General features: G+C 42.5%; 1 protein-coding gene across 2 annotated transcripts in view; it reads right to left on the reverse strand.

Annotated features, from left to right (window-relative positions):
* si:zfos-464b6.2 (uncharacterized) overlaps nt 1-13033 on the reverse strand; it is a 40126-nt gene that overhangs the window by 14161 nt on the left and 12932 nt on the right. For both annotated transcript variants that reach the window (XM_005474865.4, XM_025898118.1), the window contains 3 exons: nt 7284-7399; nt 6476-6587; nt 5593-5794 (listed from right to left, as the gene is read on the reverse strand). In XM_005474865.4, coding sequence (XP_005474922.1) covers nt 5593-5794; nt 6476-6587; nt 7284-7399 — 430 coding nt within the window. The remainder of the gene's footprint in view (nt 1-5592; nt 5795-6475; nt 6588-7283; nt 7400-13033) is intronic.

Raw genomic sequence — 13033 nt, forward strand, 5'->3', positions numbered from 1 at the left:
TGTTTGTATAGTTTAGCAAGACGCTTACTTCTGCTTTTCTGCATACCTCATATACACAGTTTAAGTTCATTGAAAGGTCGTATGTCTATGTACAGTGGGGCAAAAAAGTATATAGTCAGCCACCGATTGTGCAAGTGCCCCCACCTAAAATGATGACAGAGGCCAGTAATTTGCACCAGAGGTACACGTCAACTGTGAGAGACAGAATGTGAAAAAAAAATCCATGAATACACATGGTAGGATTTGTAAAGAATTTATTCGTAAATCAGGGTGGCAAATAAGTATTTGGTCAATAACAAAAATACAACTCAATACTTTGTAACATAACCTTTGTTGGCAATAACAGAGGTCAAACGTTTACTATAGGTCTTTACCAGGTTTGCACACACAGTAGCTGGTATTTTGGCCCATTCCTCCATGCAGATCTTCTCCAGAGCAGTGATGTTTTGGGGCTGTCGCCGAGCAACACGGACTTTCAACTCCCGCCACAGATTTTCTATGGGGTTGAGGTCTGGAGACTGGCTAGGCCACTCCAGGACTTTCAAATGCTTCTTACGGAGCCACTCCTTTGTTGCCCGGGCGGTGTGTTTTGGATCATTGTCATGTTGGAAGACCCAGCCGCGTTTCATCTTCAAAGTTCTCACTGATGGAAGGAGGTTTTGGCTCAAAATCTCACGATACATGGCCCCATTCATTCTGTCCTTAACACGGATCAGTCGTCCTGTCCCCTTGGCAGAAAAACAGCCCCATAGCATGATGTTTCCACCCCCATGCTTCACAGTAGGTATGGTGTTCTTGGGATGCAACTCAGTATTCTTCGTCCTCCAAACACGACGAGTTGAGTTTATACCAAAAAGTTCTACTTTGGTTTCATCTGACCACATGACATTCTCCCAATCCTCTGCTGTATCATCCATGTGCTCTCTGGCAAACTTCAGACGGGCCTGGACATGCACTGGCTTCAGCAGCGGAACACGTCTGGCACTGCGGGATCTGATTCCCTGCCGTTTTAGTGTGTTACTGATGGTGACCTTTGTTACTTTGGTCCCAGCTCTCTGCAGGTCATTCACCAGGTCCCCCCGTGTGGTTCTGGGATCTTTGCTCACCGTTCTCATGATCATTTTGACCCCACGGGATGAGATCTTGCGTGGAGCCCCAGATCGTGGGAGATTATCAGTGGTCTTGTATGTCTTCCATTTTCTGATGATTGCTCCCACAGTTGATTTTTTCACACCAAGCTGCTTGCCTATTGTAGATTCACTCTTCCCAGCCTGGTGCAGGTCTACAATACTTTTCCTGGTGTCCTTCGAGAGCTCTTTGGTCTTGGCCATGGCGGAGTTTGGAGTCTGACTGTTTGAGGCTGTGGACAGGTGTCTTTTATACAGATGATGAGTTTGAACAGGTGCCATTCATACAGGTAACGAGTGGGGGACAGAAAAGCGTCTTACAGAAGACGTTACAGGTCTGTGGGAGCCAGAGATTTTCCATGTTTGAGGTGACCAAATACTTATTTGCCACCCTGATTTACGAATAAATTCTTTACAAATCCTACCATGTGTATTCATGGATTTTTTTTTCACATTCTGTCTCTCACAGTTGACGTGTACCTCTGGTGCAAATTACTGGCCTCTGTCATCATTTTAGGTGGGGGCACTTGCACAATCGGTGGCTGACTAAATACTTTTTTGCCCCACTGTATGTTATAGCTGGAAACACACACACACACACACACACACACACACACACACACACACACACACACACACAGGGACAGGCGTATACATTGCTCACACACACATGCTTGCCTTAAAGCTGTCACGTGGTTAACTGAATTATGTGTAACCTCTGTTGTCAATAAAAGAGTGAGGCGGACGCAGAGGAGTTGGAGTTGCTTGGACAGGCGAGTCGCAGCAATGCTCTCCAACGCTCCCCTTGCAAGTAAAATGTACACTAGTGCCTGTGTGATTGCTTTCAGTAACAGGTTCTGTTTACCAGCAGGGTTGACTTAAACCCAACAGGTGTCTACACTGTTAGCCCGGGAGGTCCACACGGAGAGTCATGAGGGAGTTGCTGTGACTCTGCTCAGAATGAGGAGGAAAGCATGAGCCATAAGAGTGAGAAGGATTGCCCAAAAGGTTTTTGATGGTAGTGTGGTTTGCTGTAAAGCAAAAGCAAAAGGGACGCCAGCAAATAATGGGGAACTTGCCTCCGGAAAGAACTCAACCTGCTTCACCATTTGAATTCACAACAGTAGATCTCTTTGGACCCTACCAAGTGAAGGATGACATTAATAAAAGAGTCATGATAAAGGCTTGGGGAGTGGTGTTCTGTTGTATGGCCAGCAGGGATATTCACACAGAATTAGTAAACTCCTTGTCAGCTGAAGGCTGGTAAGCCAGGCTAAATCTCTGGCTTACCAGAGATTTACAGCAATCAGAGGGCATCCAAGAAAGCTCTGGTCAGACCCCAATTTTATAGGAGCAAAGTCTGTCTTGGAGGAACTTTACAGATTCTTGGAAAGTCAGAACAAGTTGGTCTTGGAGGAGACTGCAGCGAAGAATCGAACTGAGTGGATGTGGAAAGTTAATCCAGCTGATTCTCCACATAGGAATGGGGCTGCTGAGGCTGCTGTGTGCATTGTGAGGAGAGCACTCCAGAATCTTGGAAGGGAGTCTGGGCTTAGTTATAGTGAGTTCCAGACAGCTCTTCATGTGGCAGCCAACCTTGCAAATGAGTGCCCAATTGATGCCAGAGTGAAGAGTCAGGAAGGCTGTATTTATTACATCATACCCAACACTCGAGCATCTCAAAATGGGGACTTCAAGAATTTTGACTTTTTCAGTAACCCCTATAAGAGACTCCAGGCAATTCAGGCAGAAGTTAACCAGTTTTGGAGGTCCTGGGGCCAACTTGCTGGCCCTAATTTGTTTGTAAGGAGCAAGTGGCACACTGCACATAGAAATGTCGCTGTTGGAGATGTCATCTGGTTAAGTGATCAGAATGCACTAAGAGGACACTACAAGCGGGGCAGAGTTGTCAGCACTAATCCAGACAAAAAAGGAATTGTGAATGACGTCAACATCCGCGTATGCCCAAGTTACGACGGTTCTATGGTTAAGACCTTGAGAGCGAAGGATTCGGCCTCTGGTTTAAAGGGAGCAACTCCAGTGACTCGAGCTACCATCCTTCATAGAGACGTCCGGCGTCTAGTTGTTTTATTACCTGTGGGGGAGCAAAATGGAACTAAGCCATCAGCGTCATGCTTCAATGGGATGAATTAAACTGCGGTTTGCTTTTGAAGTTGCCGATCTCCCCAGTGTTTCCAGGGGAAGATTGAGTGGGAGGTGTCAAGTCAAACTGAGTTTAGGAGGTGGTGAGCCCGGGGGCAAATAAGTGAACTGACAAACTGAAGGGCAAGCTGGGCGAAACTAATCTTGTGTCTATTTGACAGTCCGGGAAGAAAAAGAAGTATACTTACGAATGTGTAGCCACATCAGACAACACTTCTATTGTCAAGTTTGCCGACGACACTGTTGTGTTGGGCCTGATCTCTGACAACATCGAGAAGCCCTACCTGGAGGAGATTATGAACCTGGAGAACTGGTGTCAGGAGAACAACCTCCTAAACGCCAGCAAGACTAAGGAGCTGATTGTGGACTTCACTACAAAGCAGGCGAGGAATTACAAGCCCCTGATCATCAGTGGCGCGCCAGTGGAGAGAGTGGACAGCTTCCCATACCTGGGTGTCCACATCACTCAGGACATGTCATGGTAATGTCACATCAACACCCTGGTGAAGAAAGAAGATACAGAGACTTCCATCTGCAGCTGAGGGTGCTTAAGAACTTCTACTCCTGCACCAGTGAGAGCATCCTGACGGGAAACATCTGCACCTGGTATGGGAACAGCACCAAGTAGGACAGACGAGATCATCAAAGAGTGGTGCCCTCAGCCGAACACATCATATGCTCTGAGCTTCCGGACCTGCTGTCCATCTACACTAAGCGTGTAAAACCAAAGCCAGGAAGATTATGATGGACCTCTCCCATCCCAACAATGGACTCTTCTCACTGTTGAGGTCTGGGAAGCGCTTCTGCTCCCTTAAGGTCAAAACAGAGAGAATGAGGAGGAGCTTCTTCCCCCAGGCTATTCAGGCCCTGAACTCGGGGTAGTCTGGACTCTCATACATCACTCATATATCACATCACCGCACGCACTCTGTTTATTTGCACACTTCTTATAATTTATTTCTTAAATTGTTTATTCGCACATTCTACTTTTTTAATCTTATAATTTACCTTAGTTAGTCTTTACTTCTTAGCTTAATTTCTTAATTTATTCTTAACATCTGTTAGAGGTTTTTTTTTTTAAAAATTATGGAACTCTTATTACCTTTTTCTTTGTAAATTTTTCTAACTGTATTTTTTTTACTGTAAACTTCTAAAATGTAAAATGTGTAAATTTTGTAAATTTTATAAATTTCTTTACTGTAGTTTAATGGTCGGGCATTGCACAGCAATAAGCATTTCAGTACATGGCGTACTGTGTATAATTGTGTGTGTGACAAATAAAATTTGAATTTGTAGAACCAGTTCTGACACAGTGGAGATATCCCTCTCGTATGACAGCCGATGATGACTGATGAAAGAATCACCATCGAGGCAAAGCTTAATGAGGGATGAATAGTCAGTCCCACTGCCAGGTTTCAGTGAGAACTAAAAAAATTCAGCTCTTTGGAGAGTATAAAATCACTAAGAGATATCTTTTATTACTCACTGATCAGGCATTAAACACTGCCAAGTCCAAATATTAGCAGCAATGGGCCAAGTTAGAGGACATAAAAACTGAAAGTTTGAGCCATGACCCTCACATATCCCACTAATGTATTCAAGGCCAAACAACCAGAGCCTGGATGCACCCTTCTGAGGTAAGGCCTGCATTTCCAAGCGGAGATGTGGAAGAAAAATTCCACAGAAACGCTTGATGTTGCTTACCAGCCAGTTCAAACAGTCTTAAGTTTCACCTGAACACCTTGTCTTCTCCTTCATGACATCTGTGGTCTGCGTGTATCCAGTTGACAATAAACTAATGCAGCTAAGACATCACTCATAACGAGCAAAAACAGCAGACCAGAGATACAAAAGCACTACAGCACTACAGAACAAACTGCAGTCACTAACGCTGGGGTTTCCAAAACAAGGACCATCATACCAGAAGTCCTAGACTAGGCCAATGTCGTAAAACCATACCGAGCTAGAAAAACACAATGCTACCAGTCACTAATTGGACTCCCGAGTCCTGGACCTCAAGATCATTGAAGCACTGTGGGATCATCTTTACAGAGAACAGAATGAAAGGCAGAAAACATCCAAATTAGAGCTTTGGAATATCTTTCAAGAAGCCTGAAGAATTATTCATTGAGACTACTTAAAAAAAGATAAATATTGACTTTCAACCTCACTAAAATTATACAAGCTTTTCTAGTTATGTCTTATATTTTATATTTACATGTATGTTTGCAGCATATGTTTTAGTATGTCACTGCACATATTTTCCATCTTCAAAATAAAGCATGAAAATACACACACATACCTGGTGACAGTCTGGGGCAGTATGAGCTCATCTATATCATGTAGAGCCACATATCTGGACTGGTACATGTATCTGTAAAGGCAGTCATTGAGAGCAGGAATCTGACCAAAGTAGTGGAGTTCACCGGGACCATGTTCAGGCAGCCAGCTACGAGACACGTTCACATATCTGGACAGAGACCAAGGAATCACCTCCACTAAACCTGAGAAAAAACATTGGAAGCAGTTGAATGTCAGTAATTAAAGCTGCACATTACAATTACTGCAACTCTGACCTCAAACTGAAATCAGTGAACCGATGAAACACATTCTGGATCTTTATGGTGAAGCAGACGCATGAAAACCAAACATGACCTGGTTTCTTTTGTCTCAGTTAAGAGGAAGAGAGTAACATAAGCAGCAACAGTGACATGACTGAAAAACATCCTTATTAAAACAATTTCTGATCTTTTGGCTTCACTTAAAAATGGACTGGAACATAATCGAAGAATGAATGCTATTTTTCATAAAGGTTTTCATTATTAGAACTGAACTGCAGGCCTAAGTGAAAGGCTCTGTTGTACATAAATCCACAGAGAAGTATCAGTTCTTTTAAGTACTTGGTTTTGCTCAGTCTTAATAAGTGCCGATTTCTTTCAAAACGTTCAGAGAAACACATTACACACAAATATAAATTCAGTTTATAAGCATTTACCATTGAAGATTTCCTGTGAGAACTCATGAAGTCTTAATACTGAAGCCACAAAATAGCTCCGTGTGACCTGGTCTCTGTACTACATAGCAAATTCAAAAGACACAGGATAATAACTTTTTCTTGTCTAGACTCACTTGCATGAGGTCATAAGGAAAGACACACTCAAACATAAAATTATACCATACTTCACCTTTGTGTGTGTAGTAGTCCAGTATTCGTTGTGTTTCAGGACTGCAGCTGGTCTTATAGACAACCACTCTGTTCACTCCCAGTAACTGCAGCATCTCAAAACTCTGTACCAGCTACAATCCAACACAGATATTTAGATTAAATTTAGATTAGATTAGATGAAACTTTATTTATCCCTTGGGTGGGTTCCTCTGGGAAATTCTGTTTTCAGTAGCACAGCACCGACAGAAGTTGCAGAAAGTAAGCAGAAATATACCATATATACACATATATAAATACAGAGACACATATAAATACAGAGTATACAACAGAGATAAATAAGAATAAATAGGAATAAGAATACCAGGGAATTGCACATTTCAACTATTGCGAGTCTATTGCACCGTTGGACATTTTTTTTAAAAAGAAAAAAAAGAAAAGAAAAAATAGAGAAATATTGCACAGTGAAAAAGGCACTACAGATTAGTTGTTCCCGCCCTCCTTTGTCCCCCTGTTTCCCCTCCATCTCCCCTCCAGCGAGGAGTTAAACAGTTTGATGGCGTGTGGGACAAAGGAGTTTTTAAGTCTGTTGGTCCTTGACTTTGGGAGAAAGTCAAGGAACAGACTCCTCTGGTTGTTTATGGCCCACAAGCTTCAGAAAACTGTAAGTATTAATATGCAAAGCAGGCAAAAAAGTCTTGTTTCTGTAAGGAATACTGGGAAAAATATAAATTTTCTGGTTTTATTTCTTCCTGTCTTAGTCTGCATACTTTAGAGAACGAGTTTCAAATATCTGTCTTCTGAAAGCAAGAAAGCAAATGTTACTGTACCTGCAACACGTTGGTAAAATCAAACATGGTGGAGATGCAGACGGTGAAGTCGTAAGGAAAAGATTCTGTCTTCTCCTGCTGGTTCTTCACCTCTAAAAACTCTTGGTTGGGATCATCTTAAGAGACCACACAAACATACACTTTTACCATCTTATTTTTGTAACTGAACTCAATTAGTAATGTCTGTGAAGGTTCTCAGTCATCCAGGTCATTGTAGTCTAAGGAGCTTGGAAAGAAAAGCGTCTGGACTTCTTTGAGTTGTGAGAATATTCTGTTATCATATGTTACCTTATATCTGTAATCAAAGTAGTTGAATTAATATACTGCTGTAGATCATATTATACCCCATAATATAGAGTGTGTGATCAGTATGTAGTTTTAGTTTGCATTATACTTCTGATTTAAAAGAGTGTGAAAATCATTAGATCTATTGGATTGACCTGTATTACTCGACACTGTTGAATGTGTTACACTGTTTCTTGACATTTCATACTGCTGAACCATGAAGAGAATGTTGGGTGCAGAAGACCTTGTGCCGATAATAGAAGAGACGACCACATTCCATACCCCCACCTTTACAGAGAGCAGAAAAACAAGGAGCCGAGGTCATAACTTAGGCGCCGTAAGAGAGAAAGAATGTGAATGTTTAGGCTTTTACGACTAGGTGGGGGCCACTAGAGGCTATAAGAAGCTGAGTAACCCGTCACCATTTTGAGATTTGCTGTGACCCTCTGCAGGCAGGTCTCCCCATCATGATGGTTCTTATGCTCATAAAGTGTTGAATTGTATGGAATAAATAATTGTTGATTGAGCATTTATACACCGAGTATTGTCCTTCCTTCAGCCCAAAGATTAAAAGAATTGGGAGATTTTAACAACTTGGTGCCTGGTGACCCGGATCTTTGGTGTGCTGAGGAGGTGCAGATTTGGCCTGTGGTGAGATCGTGGGGCGAGGCGAACAGAGGGCCGGCCTAAACAGAAAGGTAAGCACAGCCTGTTGTATTATAAATACCAAATGTGCATATTGGGCTTTCCAAATTAATCTGTTCGCTGAGTTACACGTATTCTCACATTAAATTTGTCGGTGTCTGGTTTTTGGCGCAAGATACTAACAACATAAGTTGAGGCTGAATTCCAGTGTGTCAGATAAACTGCTTCTACCAAGATACTAATAATACACTACGTTGAGCTTAGTTGCAGCCCACTTTACCTTCCACATTTAACTTTGTCTAAGACTGGCTTCTGTAGCAATAATACATTAGAATCTCTTTTGGAGATGCGGCCATAAGTCCAGTACATTGAATAGAGGTTTTGAAGTTGGTTTATGGTGTCGGTTGAGCCCTCGTTGATGCGGCCATAAAATTAGTATAGAATTAAGGTAAAGCAGATACTGGCTTGTGGTGCGGTTGAGCGCCAGTAACGCGTTCCGTAGGTTTTGGTTTATGATGCGGCCGTGTTCTGGTGATGCGGCCACAAGTGCAGTATGAGTGGTAGCTGGTTTCAGCACATTGAATAGAGGCTTGACGGTGGTTTATGGTGCGGTTGTGCCTCGAGGGATGCGGTCATAAAGTTAACAAGTAAAATTTTTACTTAGTATGAAATAAATGTAAAGCAGACGCTGGTTTATGGTGCAGTTTTGAGCCTCGGGGACGTGTGCATCACTTCTGTTTTACGATGCGATTTTGCCCCGTTGTGGCACCCATAAGCGCAGTGAAAGGGGTACCTGATGTATGGTGCGGTTGTGCTTCGGAATAGTTCTAACAGTTGAGCTCAGAGGTTTCTGTGCAAGCTTCCGCTGGTGAAAGGCGCTTTCTGTGTGTCTTACTGCTGGTGAAACGCGCGGTGTGTGTGTTTCTGTGTGTGAAGCATGAACACAGTGACAGTGACGGTTGATGTGTGAATAGGAGGACATTAGTGCGAAGAAAATGCTTTAAGATCAAAGGTTGACGCCTAGTGTACCTGTGGAAATTAAGTTTGTTCAAGGTGTGGCAACCCCCCTGTCTGTGGACGCACAGGCCGGTCCAGCGTCGTCTGGGTGCCGAGGTGGCGACTTGGGAACTGAGGACTCCCGCATAGCTACAGAATAACACTGGAACGGCCGTGTAATCACGGGTTTACATTTATTCTGGAATAGAACAAGAAAATGCTTTGACATCTAAGGTTGAGTTCTATATTAGTAAAAGAAAAAGGTTGAATTCCTCGATTCAGTGGTTGAAATTGTTGTGTGCCTGTCTCCTGACGAGTGTGAAATTAAATAAAGAGGGAATTTGGAGCCACATAGAGATAGACGGGCATAATTGGGTGTATTACTCTGTGGTGTAATAAAAAATAATAAAAAAAGGAGAGAGAGAGAGTAAGAGGTGCGTAGTGGAGAATTATTGAGAAGCAGAGAGAGGAATGTGTTGGGAGACTGGCGTGCAGTTTGCGCTGTCAAGGTGGGCGTGTTTCCTGCTTATCTGTTTAACAATGATGACAATGATATTAAATAAATCTCTTAGTGTGTTAATACAGGAAGTTATGGACCTGGACCAACTGCCCCCACAAGCACAGCGGCCGAAGCAAAATGATAGTAATGGGAACCACACCGTGTGGACACCGCTGTGGAAAAGACAGCAGCGAGGAGAGAATTAGAGGAGAAACTAAATCTGTAAGAGTACACAAAATTGGGTTGAAATTTGGGGCCAACAGACTTGTGGAGGTTGGGAAGGCGTCCGGAGCATCACAACAAAAGGTGAAACAAAAACAAACACAGGCAGAGAAGTGTGAGAGAAAGGCTCCTTTTAAGGTAACGCCTAGTTTGAGAAAAAGTTAAAATTAACCTGCCTACAAATGCACACACATGCAATGAAAAAAACAGCTTACACTCATGAACATGTGAAGATTTTCCAGCAAGGTTAAAGCAGCAAAAATTAACATACACCTGGTTTTTTTTTGTTTTTTTAATGATGAAGTTTATCCATTACTAACAAATAAACCCTCTGGGTTGCAGGACAACAATTTAGCTTCAAAGAAAAAAGAAAATAAAGAGACTGGTATGACCAACCAGTGATGAAACAACAAATTTAGTGGTTAAGAGTCAAATTATGAGATGTTTTCTGCTGATTGAACAACACAAGTGATTACTGACGGAAAGAAAATTTCTCTTTTGTGAGTTTAAACATGATCTTAAGAATTTGAACATGTGCATGTTGTCCTGTCAACTTGGTGGGTTATGAGTTGATTATATCGTGAGACAAAAAAAAAAAAAAAAAAGGGGGAGAGAAGGCTGACACAGGGCCTGGCCCGGTGTTTCTCCCCTCTCTTTGTAACACAGCCAAAACAACATCATTTTCCTGTTCGTACACTTTTGTTTGTTTTTGGTTTGTTTTGTTTTTTGTTTTTTCTCTTTATGTTTATTAATTACAGGCTGCTTTGCCGGCCCTGAAAGCCGAGGCTGACCTGGACTCCTGCTCTCCCCTCTACGTGACCCTGACCAAATGCTGCAACAGCTGGACCCACAACAACAACCTGAAAATGTCAACAGTGCTGCAGGAATGCGATCTCATGCAGCAGAGGTGGAGAGCACTAAACCTAAGGCTCGTTTCACTACACGGGGGAAAATTCCCAGACTGCGTCAGCTGACAGAGCTGTGACGAGACGCTCGCCAAGCCCGAATGAAAAGTGAGGCCGAGCAAAGGAATGCTGACCTTAACAACTCTGCATTAACACTGTACAGGACAGCGATGGACCAACATGCATGATCGGGCAGCAGAGAAAAGGCGTGACCGAGATTGAAGGACCAACTGAGGTCAAAAGGCACCTCAGAATGGACAAAAACACAGAAGAAGATGCAGGTTTCACCTACGGTGAGCATGGACATTAGAGAAAGGACTGCCCCAATTGGAGTCAGAACCAGGATGGACAGAACTTTGAGCAGCAGCAGCAGCAATGGTCGCAAACAGACTGAAAAGGAGGAGGGCAGGACCCCAGGGCACGCTTCAGGCCGTGGTTTACCCAGAACACCAGAACAGGAAGGTGATGAACACACACACACACACACACACACACACACACACACACACACATTGAAACGCTGATTCACTGAGAAGTGATCCACACACATACACATGCACACGCTTGTGCAGTGAAGAGTGATGCACACACACATGCTGATGCAATGAAGAATGCTTTGCTAACAAATGCTTATGCTGATATGCAAAATGCTGCACACAAATATCCAATACATAATTTTTATGAGGAGCCATTGATTACCATTGATTACTTAAAATGTGTTTTATGTCACCCAGAGGACATTTATGTAGATTTTAGGGGTAAGGTCTGAAACGGTTTGGTTATGAAAACAATGTCTGTGCGTGATGTCTGTTTATGGCTCAAGGCCTTGACTGAATCCTTTGCTGTGCTTCACACAGCCCTGATGAGGAGCAGTGGCACAGAGTGAAAATGATGAACTAATAGTGTAAGTTTTAGGTCGGAGTACCGCATTTTCTGTGATTGACATTTAATTTAAGGAGGAACAAAGGTGCTACGGTACCTGAGGTTCTCATTCCTTCACAATATTGTCCCGGCAGGAAGCAAAACTTTCCTGTGAATTTCTGGTTGACTTTTGGGTTTTGCTTAGTGCTAGCTTGATTTTATCAGTGAGCTTTGGCTTGTGTTCTTTCTCTAAGCGAGAGAGGGATGGTTTTATGCTTGGACATGTCTGCAACGGGCCCTAGTATGTGTTATTTTTAGTATTATGTTGGTTACGTCTGTTTTCGTTTTTGTTACAGTGCACTGAGATAAGAAAATCGGAGAGGTGTGATCCACTGGTGGTGATATTTTGTGAGTTCACGATTTAACAATCAGCTCTTTAAACCAGGCCTGAAAGATTGAAATTTAAAGCGCTATAAAATATTATTACTGTAAACAGTCGCAGAGTGTGCTTCTCCATGATTGTAATTGGCTTGGGAGAAATTCACTTATATGGGACACTGATTGCGTGGTAAGTCCTGAGTCTAACAGGATTGCAGCGAGTCAATCCACTCCAAAAAAAACCCAAGGAATTGTTTTCCTTTTAAAATGATGATGTCATCTTGCTGGTGATGGATGCTCGAATAGGTTGCGCGTGAGACTCTAATATCAGCAATATTCGGTATGAATGTGTGTGAATGAATGCATGTGACTGGACTGTGATGGACGGACTAAAAGTTTTGACTGACTTAATACTGAGACAATGACTGCACCAACTTTAGGATTAGTAAATGCCAACAAACAATTCACCCAGCCGGCAAGAGAAGGGTGGATGCTTCGCTTTGTTTTGTTTTGTTTTTGCAGGAGCAGGAGTATAAGAGAGACCGGAGGAGGAGACGGTAGCTTCACATGAGAGTGTGGAACTGCAGATTTAACCCGTTGGTTGCTAATGCTAATTTTGAGTTCTGAGATATGATGTCACTAACCTTCTCTTTTAATTTTCTAGCTCCGATGGATCGACACATGGGAGTGTGTCAAAAAGGGGGAAGTTGAGTCTGAAAAGCGAACAATGGTTTTATGAACACTTTATGACTTTATTTGTGTGTTTAATAATTTAGGTATGGTAAAACTTAAACTTATGATATGTTAGACTTAGAAATGGTTCATTAATTTTTGATTTCTCTTACACACACATAGATTATGATTAGAATAAGTTCCTTGGTCAGAGAGTCCTGAACATGATATTTTAAACCAAATTTGCATCACCGGAAGGACAATGGATAACAACATTAGAGTATCAA

Source organism: Oreochromis niloticus, linkage group LG14 (genome assembly GCF_001858045.2).
Source record: "Oreochromis niloticus isolate F11D_XX linkage group LG14, O_niloticus_UMD_NMBU, whole genome shotgun sequence".
Classification (NCBI taxonomy): domain Eukaryota; kingdom Metazoa; phylum Chordata; class Actinopteri; order Cichliformes; family Cichlidae; genus Oreochromis; species Oreochromis niloticus.